The 14,240-nt window shown below is 48.7% G+C and overlaps 1 protein-coding gene across 1 annotated transcript in view; it reads left to right on the forward strand.

Annotated features, from left to right (window-relative positions):
- The first annotated feature begins 11,059 nt into the window (after positions 1-11,059).
- Positions 11,060-14,240, forward strand: part of TACR3 (tachykinin receptor 3) — a 1,544,685-nt gene continuing 1,541,504 nt past the window's right edge. The window contains exon 1 of the mRNA XM_069630967.1: positions 11,060-11,754. Within this exon, the coding sequence (XP_069487068.1) occupies positions 11,291-11,754 (464 nt within the window). The 5' untranslated portion in view covers positions 11,060-11,290. The remainder of the gene's footprint in view (positions 11,755-14,240) is intronic.

Raw genomic sequence — 14,240 nt, forward strand, 5'->3', positions numbered from 1 at the left:
ATCATTTCTGATTTGGAATGCCCGTAGTGTGTCTCTTCATGTAGGGTGATATGCCATTTCAGATGGTAGGTATGTTTCAGTTAGCAGAGAAAGTGCAGGAGGGGCCATGTTCTTCCTTTTTCTGCAAAGAATGAGAGAAAGGCCAAATGGAGTCAAAGCCTCGCATGCGACTTGAGCAAAGTAATCACCAACACAGAAAAGAATTCAATAAGTGCCCAACTGGAAGGGCTACCGAACCTGGGTAGTTTACTACGTTTGATATCAGCTGTTCCGATGAGACAAAAGTGAGGTATTTACTGTAATATGGCCAGAAGTTGAGTTTGATTTGAAAAAAAGACTGCCAACGGTTGGATTTGTTTCCTCGATAATTGCCCAAGTCCCCAAGTCTCTGCAATATTTTCCTTCTGATATAGGTGTAAGGTGTGGCAAAGTTTCTTCACCTCTAACATAGCGCCCCTCGTGGATCACTTCTGCCTTATTTTTAGAAGCTTCACCTGCTTGTTCATGACTGTTATGCAGTAATTCATTTTTATTTTCTTTGGATGTTAAATTCGAGGGCCCATTAAGGACCACTCTACGCGTCGTGCCATCAGTTAACATACTTGTCACTGTTCTCTTGCCATTCTGGCCATTATGTTCGGTCTCCAAACCATAACTTTACCGGCATTTTGCAACTCATTGGGCCTCATTACAACAAGTGCGGTAGAGGGGTAACCGCGCTGGTAGAGCTGTCGGCGCCGTTAACCCTCTACCGCCTCATTACAAGGTCTGCTCGCGGGTCCCACATAGGCGTCCTTAGCGGGACCCGCTAGCAGAGCAGGATGCTAACAACGGGCCCGTCATTAAAGCGCCCATTGTTAGCATCCTCCCCATTCCCATTGAGCCCTATGGGCGCTCAAATGGGAATGGGGATGTACCGGCTCTGGGTTTCAGGAAAGGGAATTACCAGGCCCTCCAAGGTCGGAATGGCCCGGTATTTTCCCAGTCCAGGAACCCGGACCCGGTAACCAGTATGGGTGTAGCCATGCTGCTCTGAGCGGCATGGCTACCTCCATACTCATAATGAGGCCCATTGACTGTGAGTGCATGTGTACATTTTACACTTTTGGAAGATTATCCTCCAAAATACTCAGGCTTTTTTCAGCAGAAATCACTGATGTTGGTGACACAAATATGTCCTCATAATCCCAGTTGGGCCTGGACTTTTTTGCATGTCTTGGGTGAATGAAAGGACAAGGCACCACATCAGGTGAGACTACTGCATCTGCATCGTTGATCAAGATAGGATGGCTCTTTTGGGGTTTCCGTGCCGTTTCTTGTTGCGTTTTCCATGCAGGCTGCATTACCTCCATTATGGCGTCAAATCTTACGATGAATTTGATCAACGAGAACTTGATTTCACTCTGATCCTTAGCCAAAGTCACAATTAGAGTCGATAAGGCTTCGACTTTGCCCATAATTGTGTTAAGGCTTTTTTTGAATCGCCCCATCTCCGTCTTCAATCGCAGAATCATCATCCCCTCCACTGTATTCATTATTTTCTTGTGTGGAGCCAGAAGATTTGGATACAGATATATTTGAGGTGAAGGCAGCGAGATCTGGTGTATTTGACAGGTTAATATCGATAACATTGTCTTCGATTTCCAAGGCGGGTGGACCCTTAACTTCTCCCAGTGATACCCTCCTTAAACACACACACAATTGAAATAAATAATTATTGTTATCGGTGGCGCAGGATTGTGAATTTTCAAGAGATTTATCGGTCAATGTTGAAGAAGCAATTATTTCTATTCTTTTTCTCTCAGGCTTAAAAAATATGAAATTGAAGATTGTGCTGATGTTTTTTCAAGTGATGGTTTGGTAGAATTCTGCCCAAGTCTTCCCAGTGCCTTAGCAATGTTAGCGCTGACACCTCTCTTTGTGAGGGCAGCAGCACTGTGCAGCGTCTCTCTGCGACTGGTGTTTGTTTTCATGATTAAATGATCTATTCAAAGTTCTTTGGTAGCAGCTTCGATGGCAGAATGCTATATCCCAGGGATGAGTACTCCGTCTCCCAGGGGCTCAAAGGTTATCCAACCCACAGTCACCCCTTTTATGAGCGAGAAATAAGGGTACTCTTAGCCCACTGCAGATTTTACTGTTGCCCGCAAGCAGTTATCAATATGAAGACAGTTGGGTGTGGGATCAAGGAAACAAAGGAAACTGGCTGGTTCCACAGAACTCGAAAAACTCTACCGCACTGTCTCAGTACATAGGCCAAGGAACTTGTAGTGTGCTTTTATTTTTGTATAAGTTCTTAAGTAGGGGTCCAGCACTGCACTCGGTTCACTCGAGCACTTCCTAACGAAGCTATGTCTGCATTTCTCTGTCTTCCCATAACAGCAGTGGGTTTTTATAGTATTTATGATTGTTGAGTATGGAATTGATTTGAGTAATTAAAGTATATATCTTTGTACAACCTTGGTTGGCCATTCTTTTTTTTTTTAATTACGGCACTTTTGCTGTCTGGGGTGCTATTGGCTTGCATTCACACCCCTTCTGTGAGTGTAGCCTTCTCTTGGCCCACGTCACCGCCTGGTTTACCTTTATGATTGGGATCACAGTTGGTTTGTAGAAATGTGGGGAGTGAGTAGGAGATTTAGCCACTACTCATCCTTGTGCTCCTGCAGAGTAGAAGATATTTTGTCAGACTAAGATATTCAAATTTATTTTATTTATGTTTTAGAGTAAATTTAGATTTAAAACAAAACATACTTTTAAATATGTTGTTTATGAATGTATCATATATAGGGCCTCATTACGAGGTAGGAGGTAATCACTTGCCTCCATATTCCAAGGTCCCTTAGTGGGTCCCTTCCTTAACGCCTGGTCTGACCAGGTGTTAAGGACGGGGCCCGCTAAGGGACTTCAGAGCTAATAACGGTACCGCAAATTGCGGTACCATTATTAGCTACTTCCCCATTCCCATTGAGCCCTATAGGGGCCCTATAGGGGCTCAAATGGGAATGGGGAATGGTTCTCAGAATGGGGATTTACCGGGTCCTCCAAGGTTGGAATGATCCGGTAAGTACCCATTCCGAGAACCCAGACCCGGTATGCGGTAACGGGGTAGCCATGGTGCTAATAGCCCATGGCTACCTCCTACCTCGTAATGAGGCCCATAGGGCCTCATTACACGGACGGCGGTAAGGGTTAACGGTCACCGTTAATGGCAACGGTGACCGTTAACCCTTACCGCCGTACTACGAGGTCCCTTTGCGGGTTGGAGGATTTAACGCCTGCTTCTTGCAGGCGTTAAAATCCAACCCGCTAAGGGACCTCGGAGCTAATTACGGCACCGCAAAATTGTGGTGGCGTAATTAGCGCCTTCCCCATTTCCATAGAGCCCTATGGGGCAGAAATGGGAATGGGGAAGGGCAATGGCGGAAAGGGGATTTACCGCCCCTCCAACCTTGGAATGGGGCGGTAAATCCCCTTTCCGCCAAGGCGGTGCCGGTATTTTACCGGCATGAGCCATGGCGCTAACAGCGCCATGGCTCACCGCCTACCGTGTAATGAGGCCCAAAGTCTTGGATTGATTGAAAATGTTGAGACTAGCTAGATTGTGCTTGCTGTGAAAATGTGTTATGGTTTTGCAGGTGGGTAAACAGGGTAGGGCCTGAGCGGGCAAATCCTGCCCAACATCTGTAAGTGCCCACTCAGCAGCACTATGTGGACATTTACAGATTGTTATGTCACTGTCATGGGCCTAACTACATTAGCTCCAGACCCCACTTGTGAGACAATACCTAATCCCCCGCACTATTGTGAGTGGGGGTTTAGATTCTATTAAAGACAAGGAGGCGAGTATTATGCCAACGATCTTTACTACTGACATAAATAGCAGCAAAGAAAAAATCTTGTTTAACAAGTAACTTTTTCATTAACAAAGAAAAAACACAAAGTTCATTGGAACACATTGGGAAAACCCAGTCCAAGATGGGGGCTAGCCCACAGTCCAACATCCAAACAGGATGAACCGAAAACCATAAATGTCCTTTCCTCTAACCGCAACTCCTCTTCTGAAGCTGCAATGACGCTTTGGGCCTCATTACGACCCAGGCGGTAAGTTACCGCCTGGGTCGTACCTTTACCACCATGGCGTAAACTACGTTTACGCCATGGTGGTTGGTGGACTTACCGTCCCATTCCGAGGTTGGCGGGGCGGTAAGTCCCCAATCCCCATTTACCCTTCCCCATTCCCATTTTTGCCCCATAGGGCATAATGGGAGTGGGGAAGGCGTTAATTACGCCACCGTAAATTACGGTGGCGTAATTAACATCAAGGTCCCTTAGCGCCATGGATTTTAACACCTGCTAAAAGCAGGTGTTAAAACCTCCATGGCACTAAGGGACCTCAGAATCAGGCGGTAAGGGTCGGCGCTGTTTACGCCGCCGTAAACCCCTTACCGCCTGAGTCGTAATGAGGCCCTTTAACAGTAAAACATAACACAATCAGGAACCAAAGAAACAATCCAGATATCATCCAGGCCTTAATTCCGAAGACTCTCTGCCGAAGAAAGCTTCCAATGTGATCAACCTGAAGCTGAAAAAAGGAGACAGATATTAAAAAACTGGGCGGGAGGGCGGGATAATACTCGCCTCCTTGTCTTTAATAGAATCTAAACCCCCACTCACAATAGTATGGGGGATTAGGTATTCTATGGCACGACAAAGAGGCTCATATTATGCAAGTTTAAAGCCCTTGCATTACATTGAAAACCACATGATCAATTTGTTTATGATAAACCGTCTTAAAAGTAGATTCCCTGGACCAGTCAGCTGCTTTAAGGATTTGCTCCAACCCTGCCCCAAGGAGAACCGCCTTAGAGGCCATGGCACCCCTAACTGAATGAGCCCCAAAGGAAGATATGTCAATACCAGATTTCTGCATAATCCATCTAACCACCTAGCCAGGGTAGCCGGGAACACAGCCTTATAAGGCTTACGATGAGAAATAAGCAGCTGAGAGGTACCAGGGGGGCGCAAATCCACAGTTCCATCTTCAAAACATTTCAAACATTGGACCACACATAATTTGTTATTTTCAGAGAATGCCGGGTATGAAACTGAAGAAATCATACATTTAGTTCTCTTAGTAATAAAAAAGGTTACTCCCTGTGGCGAGAAGATCTTATTGTCCACATCCAGCGCTCTAACATCTGACACTCTCTTAATGGAGACCAGGCATAAGAGCATAGTTAATTTAGAAAAAAACTGCTGCAAAGATAATTCCTGATTATGAGGCCATGATAAAAACAAATTTAGAACCTTAGTAACATCCCACAAAACTGAATACCTAGGCTGAGGGGGAACTTTGACCATGATTGATTTAAGAGCCCTCCTAACCAGGAAATGTTTACCCACCGGTTCTCCTTTAACCAGAACATGACCAGCTGAAATTGCGGACCTAAATCCATTAATTGTTCGATAGGCTTTACCTTCCTTAAACAATTCCACCAGGAAGTTGACTATGTCTACTGGAGGAGCAAAAACGGGATTGAGGTGTCTAACCAAACACCAGCTAACCCAGCGGTTCCATCCCGATGAATATCCTGCCTTGGTGGAGGCTGCCCAGGAATCCTTGATGACACCAATAGAGTCCTGCGAAAGACCTCTGAAGCACCAGTAAGTTCTGAAATCTTCCAAACCATAAGGGAAAGATGTCCCTGAAGCACCAGGTTGTGAGGGCGGCCCAACGGATCCGTCAGGAGATGGGGGTGCGTTGCCAAGAGGCGGGGAAAGTCCACTGCCAGCTCTAGGAGAGCGGGAAACCAAACCTGTGAAGGCCAGAACGGGGTCCCCATTATCAAGGAAGTCTGCTGCCTGCATAACTGTACCAGAGCCCTGGCTATCATGGCGAAAGGAGGGAAAGCATAGGGAAGATGACCTGACCAATCTTGGAGAAACGCATCAGTGGCCAGAGCCCGAGGGTCCGGTCTCCAACTGTAAAACCAAGGAACTTGACAATTGAGCCGAGAGGCAAAAAGGTCTTTGTGAATGGGACCCCAAAGAGACTGGATCAATTAAAATACACTCCTGACCAGCATCCAGTGGCTGCTGTCCTGAAGGTGACGGGAATTCCAATCTGCCACAGAATTGTTTACCCCCAGAAGGTATTCTGCTTGAAGCAGAATATTCCTGTCTAGGCAATAATGCCAGAACTCCTTTGCCAAATCCGCTAGAGCCTTCGAGCGGGTCCCCCCCAGGTGGTTGATGTAACGAACTGCTGACACATTGTCCATCCAAAGGAGGACACAGCAATTCCCCTGGTCCTTGAGCAGGATCTTGACCGCAAAGGAACCCGCTAGCAATTCTAGGCAGTTTATATGAAGCAGACTCTCCTGTTCTGACCACTTTCCTCCCGTGGAAATTTGACCTATTCTGGCCCCCCAACCGGATCTGCTGGCATCTGACTCGAGAACCACGTCCGGAGAAGGCCCAAAAATCGCTCTGCCATTCCATGCATTCATATGTTTGACCCACCAAATTAGTTCCAATCTGGCTTCCGGATCCAGCCTTACCCTCTGAGTCTAAGAAAGGCTCCTCCGCAGGTGCCTTCCTTTGAGACGCTGCAGCGCCCTGTAATGCAGGGGTGCTGGAAAAATAGCCTGAATAGAGGCTGAAAACATCCCTACTACCCTTGCTAGTTGACAAAGGGAGCCCACTCCCAGTCTGACGATGAGGCGAATTTCTTTCTGCATCTTCAAAAGCCTGGAGTCTGGGAGAAGAAGGATGCATTCTTTGGAATCGATATCGAAGCCCAGAAATTGGATACATTGAGTAGGACAAAATATGGACTTCTTTGCATTTAGAACAAACCCTAGATCCTGTAACAGGGAAATTGTCAGATCCAATTGACCCTGTAGAACCAGAAGATCCTGAGCTAAGAGAAGAATGTCGTCCAGATAAATAATACTCCTGACCCCCTTCGACCTGAGGAAAGCCATCACCGGTTTCATCAGTTTGATGAAACACCACAGGGCTGAAGACAGGCCAAACGGGAGAGAGGCTAACTGCCAAAGGCGACCCCCCCAATGGAACTGAAGGAACTCCTGGTGAGGGGGAAACACAGGGACTACCAGATACGCATCTTTGAGATCCAACTTCACCATCCAATCCCCGGGAAGCAGGGTGTCCCTCAGAAGATGAATGCCCTCCATTTTGAAATGGTGATAGTCCACAAAGGAGTTGAGGGCTCTGAGATTTATCATAGGGTGAAACCCTTCCTCGGGCTCGGGACCAGAAAAATTGTGCTGAGGAATTGAGAAGCCCTGAAAGTGGCCGGGACCACCGCACCTTTGAAAACTAAATCTTGGATCTCCACATCCACTAATTTCTGTTTCTCTTGACTGAACAGCAGAGGTGGAGGGGGAAAGAGCTGACAGGGAGGAGAGTAAAACTCTATCGGGAACCCCTGAACGGTCTGTAACACCCACGGATCTGTTGTGAGACTTTCCCAATGATGAAGAAATCACACCAACCTGCCCCCCAAACCTCTGTGGGAAGAAACCCTTACGATACGAGACAATACCTGGAGCGGATCTCGCTCTGCTTGAACCTCTGCCATTCCGACCTCTCCATTGATTTCCTCTCTGGGGATAGAAGGTCGTCTGCGCTCCTCGAGCAGAGGAAGAATGATGGGCCCCTCTAGAGGCGTATTGCTGAGGTCTGGCAGAGCCCCTGAAGGAGGAACGGCCAGAGGAGTGGGCTCTTCCTCGTCCGGCCTTATCAAAAATTCGGGGTGCAAAAACCTTCCTAATATTTGTTTGGCCCTTGTCTAAGGCCGTAAATGTATGGATGTAAGCAGAAAGCTCTTTTATAAATTTATCCCCAAACAGGTTCCCTTTAGCTTTGGGACCAGCGTCCCCTTCCGCCATATCCTGAAGCTTGGGATCAATGCGTCTTAGAAGTGCCTTGCACCTCTCCCTGGAAATGTTGGAGTTAGTGTTGCCGAGCAGGCAAATGGAGCGCTGTACCCAGCCTCTGAGCGCTTCCACATCAATTTGCGACTCATGCATAGCCGCCTTTTCTGCCATTTCAAAAATGTGGGTCAAAGGGCCCAATATGTCCAACAGTTTATCCTGACAGGTCTTAAGAGCCCCATCCACACCTTTCTTAGGATCTTTTCCCCTTTGGGACAGAAAGGCTACCATGGAATGGTCGATGCTAGGAGTCACAGCCACCTTGCCCGGGATAACAGGACGGGGGCATTCTGAACGAAGCTTACTCCTATTCTCATTGGGGAGGGCCCTCCTAATCCAATGGTGAAGGAAAGAGGACACAGCCTCAGAGGGGCGCCACTCCGCCGACCTGGGGTGCTGAATAAGGGAAGGGTCAAAAAACGGGACCCCACTACCATCTAACAATTGTTCACCAACAGATTGAGCCAACCCCGTAACAGATACCTTTCTTTTTCGCCTCTTAGGAGGGGAATCTGAATCCTCTGAGGACTCAGGGGAAGATAACGGGGTAGAAGTCACCCTAATAGGGACGGAAGGCTGGGACCCCCCTCACAAAACTTGCGTTTTAAGGACCTAACCGGGGAATCCAGGGAAGAGGGGGAACTTAACACCGGGCTGATTTGCCCTTGCAAATGCTTAGTTTTTGTAGTGCACTTTCTGGGGGCTAATGAAGGACCCTGAACAGGACTCGGATGAAAATCCGAAATTTTATTAATTAGCCTGTCAAAGGCTGAGGAGAGAGTAGAGTTCAAGTTTCCCAGAGCTAAATCCATGGAATCCCTTATTGCCCTTGAGACCGAAGGAGGTGGGACTACTGATGCCTCCCCAAACCCCTCATAACACCATCCTCACTGGGCCTATCTGTTTTCTTTGAAGCCACCCTAACCTGGGTACTGGCATCTACAGAAGGAACTCCATCAGACCCCTTATTAGACTGCATTATCAAATGAAAAACACACACACCCCAAGTGCACTGTAACCAAGGGAAAGCCAAGCGGGCCTGATAAAACAATCCCACCTAAAAATGGGGAAAAAACCTTAGAATGTGTGCAAAAACATATAAAGCACCAGCCAGTATGGGTGCAAACAGGTATAATCAGGCACAACACCAAGGGGGTGGAAATCCCTCACAAAGTCGCGTGCGTAACGCGGGCAGAAGATATATAAATCTCTGAGGCAAAATACGTAAACATATACACTAGCAACACCGAGCAGGCGAGCGCTGTGTTAAAAAACAGCCTCCTTCATACGAGGAGTAACTGCGCCCCCCTTTCAAACGCTCGGAAGCGAGCTAAAGCAAAATGCTGTGGCCCCGTCCCCCTCCTGTCTCCTGATGAATGGGAAGTGGACAGTCAGCGGGAGGCGCCCGTTCACGAGCTCTGTCAGAGAGGAGGAGCAGTGCGCCATCACTGCCGGAGACGTGCACATCACTGAATGCCACCCTGCTCTTCCCCTGGGAGGAGAAGATGGCAGGGGCTGCGCGGGCTGAGACGACAGCGACCACCTAGCAGTCCTAAACTTGGCTGGACAACTCAAAAAATTCAAATGTGTGAAAACAAAATCACACGCACTCATTGCACACACACGCAATAAAACAGTTTGGAGGCTGTTTGGCAATGACGTGCTAGGGTAAAAGGCAATGCACCAGGACGCTACAGCGGCAGGCTGTAGAGGTACTCCTCTCGCAGGGATCTGTGTTACTAAACAAGGGAGGGGTGCTCCATCTGTGCTGCAGCCAGTCTCGTACCTGCGCATGCGATGGGCCTCATTAGGACCCTGGCGGAGAGGGTGTTACGCCAGCGTAGTGCATGGCGTACCTCTCCGCCATACTACGAGTTCCCGTAGCGCCATGGCGGCCTTTTCCGCCTGGTTTTACCAGGCGGAGAAAACCATGGCGCTACGGGACCTCGTTGTTAATTACGCCACCGTATTTTACGGTGGCGTAATTAACTCCTTCCCCACTCCCATTATACCCTATGGGGCAAAAATGGGAATGGGGAAGGGCAGAATGGGGATTGGGGATTTACCGCTCCGCCGAGGTCGGAATGGGGCGGTAAATCCGCCAACCCCCATGGCGCTATCGGCGGCTTTCCGCCATGCTTCGCGGTGCATTTAGCACCGCGAAGTCCGCCTGGGTCGTAATGAGGCCCGATGACATCCACTACACCCTCTCGAACTCCCATGTAGAGGGAACCGGAGGCAAGTCCGATTGCAAAACATAAACTCTAACTTCGTGGGCACATGTACACACCACCAGCAGGACATGCAGTGCTGCGAAAGAGTAGCAGAAAATACAGGCATAACTTCTAAAGCCGCTTTAAAATGAGCTGCGATTTGCTAGCTTACTGTTAGCCCGTGGCAACCGCGAATGCAGCAAGGCAGGGGGTGGCAACGTGCATTACAGAGAGAACGGGTCGTTGGCATTGCATATTCACAAAGTATCCGCACAATGTGTACTGTGTGCTTGCAGTGCAATCAACGGGAACACAGGAAGCAATGTTATCTTACATTGAAACGTGTTCCGTGTCCGTTCCGTGGAAGACACAAGAAGGATGCGTATCCACACATACACGCTAAACATATGACAAGTCGTTGTACTGCCCAAAATACAATGTGCCTATAGCAATGTAGCGACATTATGCGCCCGTTTTTCCAGACTTCGGTTGAATTGTGTAAAGCCGAACGTCGCACGCCTCCGACTGAAGTGCGCCCGGCGCTTCCATCCATGTTTTCTGCGGCGGCGTTGAATACAGGAAGCGTCCGCGTTAGGAGCGGCAGCAGTTGAGAAGGTGCCGGCAGCTGCACGCTACTTACCTCAGTAATGAGCAGTATCTGTCCGGGCAGGTGCTTGGCATACGGGGAGGCAGCGCCAGCCAATACAGTGCCTCTCCAATCCCTTCGTGACGTCACACGGACATTTCAGCGCGGTGCTATAAGGAGCGGATTTTAACGAGGAACTGCGCTGTAATCACCTTGTGCCCGTCTGCAGAGGAACGTCTACACACTCGCCACGCGGTGGCGCTCTACATAGGGTGGAGAACCCGAACCACCGGCAAGTACCGCACCGTCTCCGAAAAGAACATGTAATTCCTTAACTGTGCAAGCTCACAAGGAAACACCACAACTTGGATAGCAGCAACAGTACACATTCTGTCTCCAAGCACGCAGCATTAAAACAGCCCAGCTGCGGGAATTGTCCACCTTTCACGGCAACAGTGACAGCCTCTTCCTTCCTGCTAGGTGTGATCCTCGACACATATTTGCACTACCCGAGGAAGGGAGCAGCGATGACTTCCCACCCTCCCAATGGAACCATGGATGGGAATAGCACGCTCTTCTCCCTTGAGGAGGGTCTGGGTTTCCCTTGGGTGGGGAACACCTCTTCGGCCCCTCAGGGTAACGCCTCTCGCCCATTTGCCCCTCTGGCCAACCAGTTTGTGCAGCCGTCTTGGCGCATTGCTCTCTGGTCCCTGGCCTATGGCTCCATGGTGGCCGTGGCCGTGCTGGGTAACCTGGTGGTGATCTGGATCATCTTGGCACACAAGCGGATGCGCACAGTCACCAACTACTTCCTGGTCAGCCTGGCCTTCTCGGATGCCTCGATGGCTGCCTTCAACACGCTGATCAACTTTATCTACGCTTTGCACAGTGAGTGGTACTTCGGGGAGGCGTACTGCCGCTTCCACAACTTCTTCCCCATCACCGCGGTCTTCGCCAGCATCTACTCCATGATAGCCATCGCCGTGGACAGGTGAGGCAAACCGGAGCCGTGGTTGGCTTGGAAGGGGCACATGTAGGGGCCCCACTCGGAGGGAGTGTCGTGTAATACCACATGCGAACACAGTTGGGAAGAGGGTGTAACATGTCGCAGGGGTTGGGCATATGAGTGAAGTGCTGGGAGGCAAATGCGTTGACTACTTGGCATGTACGCATGTACAAACAGTTGCCCGTAGCCATGCGTATGGGAGTTAGGGACGGGCACACGCGTGAAGTGTTAGAAATGGGCACATGTGTGACGTATTGTAGAGAGGCATATCGGTTCAGTTTTGGGGCACACGTATGACGTTTTGGAAACAAGTTCATGCATGTGGTCTTGGCGAGAGGTATATGTGTGAGCATTGGGAAGGTGCATACATGACTGGTGAGGAAGGGGCACATGTATGCAATATTGTAGAGGGGCACACACATGCTTTGTTTGGGGGACATTTAAGAAATGTTGGCGACATGTGTATGAAGAATGTTCGGTGAGACACATTTATAAAGTGTTGTGGAAGGACATGCTCTTTTAATGGTCCTGAGCATGAAATGTTGGGCGAAAGACACGTGTATGACGTGTTATAGAGGGGCACACGCATGAAGAGTTGGGAGGGGCACATCTGTGAACTGCTGGGGATAAATACATATTCATGTTATAGAGGGCCACATGTATGAAAAGCTGGAAGGGGAAGCTGCATGAGGGGCCTGGGAGGGGCACCCCTATAAAGTTTAGGAAAGCGGACACATGTATGAAGTTTTGGGTAGGTGCACACATGTATTCTGTTTTAAGGACTGGCATGCACGGGTAATGTCAATTATATGACTAACAGAAAGGGCATGTTTGTGATACGCTGGGGAGGGGGCATTTATAAAGTGCTGTAGAATATAACATGTATGAAGTGTTATTTAGGATATGTATTGTTGGGACTCATACGTCTTTATGGGGGGGCATACGTTAGGGCTTGGAGATGTATTACAGTCACTTATAGGAAGTGTGTGGTAATGGCGCTTGCGTTGGATTGACGCGGGGTTCTTACTGGCTATCGCACACCCATGACATGTAATGTGGAATATTTACATGTGTGGGGACATGACTCATGTGTGCTGCTTTTGGGAGGGGAGTCACGAGAATTTTGGGAAACATTGTCTGCATTTGTTTTTGTATAATACAATGCACGATTGTTTGGCACATGCATTAACTGTTTTGACATGCACTTTTACAAGTTTTGGTGAATTGCACATTTCCGAATTTTCGGGGACATGGCACAGGCATGACGTTTGAGGTCAGGAATACGTAGGAAGTCTAGGGGCATGGACATGGATGATGTTTTGGGAAGGTCGCGTGTAAAGTTGTTGTCAATAGCATGTCCGAAGTCTTTGGGCACAGCGCCTGTAAGAAGTTCTTCAACAAGACACACTTAAGAAGTGATTTGGCGTGTCACATCCATGGAGTATTTGGGCATGCCAGAGGAATGACACTTTGAGAATATGCACGTGCATTGATGACATGTCTGCACGTGCATATGTGTGCATTCTGAGCATGGGGCTTACCAGTGAAGGATTGTGACTACAAGGACTGCTGGAGCGCCGCCCTCGCGAGCAATGGCCGATGAGTGATCAGCCAGTGGCTGGCACATCGTAATTCCTCGATTACATTGGCTTCAATTGCACACGAAGTGCCGGAGCGATTCTTTCAGGGAAAAGGGCAGCCAGGATAGCCCTTCTCAGCAGAAACTAGACCCTGTCACTGATATTGTGACACCATGAGGGATTCCTATTTATGAGTGTCAGGCTGCAGAGCCAGGAGTGCAACGAAACCTATAATTGGGGGCGGAGGGGGGTTACAGGTTATGGGCGGGGCTACTTTAGAAATGGGGCGTGGCAAACTTAGAGGCTCCACTCCCTCTGTTCTACCCCAAGGGTTGTCTAGCAGGGGAGCCCATATATCCTATCCCCTTTCCCCACCTGTCCCTCTGTCCTTCTCCTGCCAACCACCACACCTCCACACCTCCCCACCTCCTACCCTCTACCCGCCAGAATCAACTCCTTGGTCAGAATTACACATAAGTGAACACACATACACACACACACACACACACACACACACACACACACGCCAGAATCAACTCCTTGGTCAGAATTACACATAAGTGAACACACACACACACTCGCACAATTACACATTCACTCCCTCATTTAAACATCCCATTGACCATACACTCACTCATTTACATGTGCACCTAGCCCCCATACATCATACGCTCATTCATACATACATTACATACACACTCCTTGCACACATATCCACATAATGACCAAATATGCAACAATCTTTCACACTGCTAGTTTGAGAAAAGGCTTTCCTCGCCTCTCTGCCTACCAAAAAGCAAGTGTGCACATCAGCCCCCTCGCTTCGGATGTGAAAGAACACATAACGTTGTTATATGCTCGATTGCATCGGTGGGGAGGGAGCTCATGCGT

The sequence above is a fragment of the Ambystoma mexicanum genome, chromosome 6q (assembly GCF_040938575.1).
Source record: "Ambystoma mexicanum isolate Mex_15411 chromosome 6q, UKY_AmexF1_1, whole genome shotgun sequence".
In the NCBI taxonomy this organism is placed as follows: Eukaryota; Metazoa; Chordata; class Amphibia; order Caudata; family Ambystomatidae; genus Ambystoma; species Ambystoma mexicanum.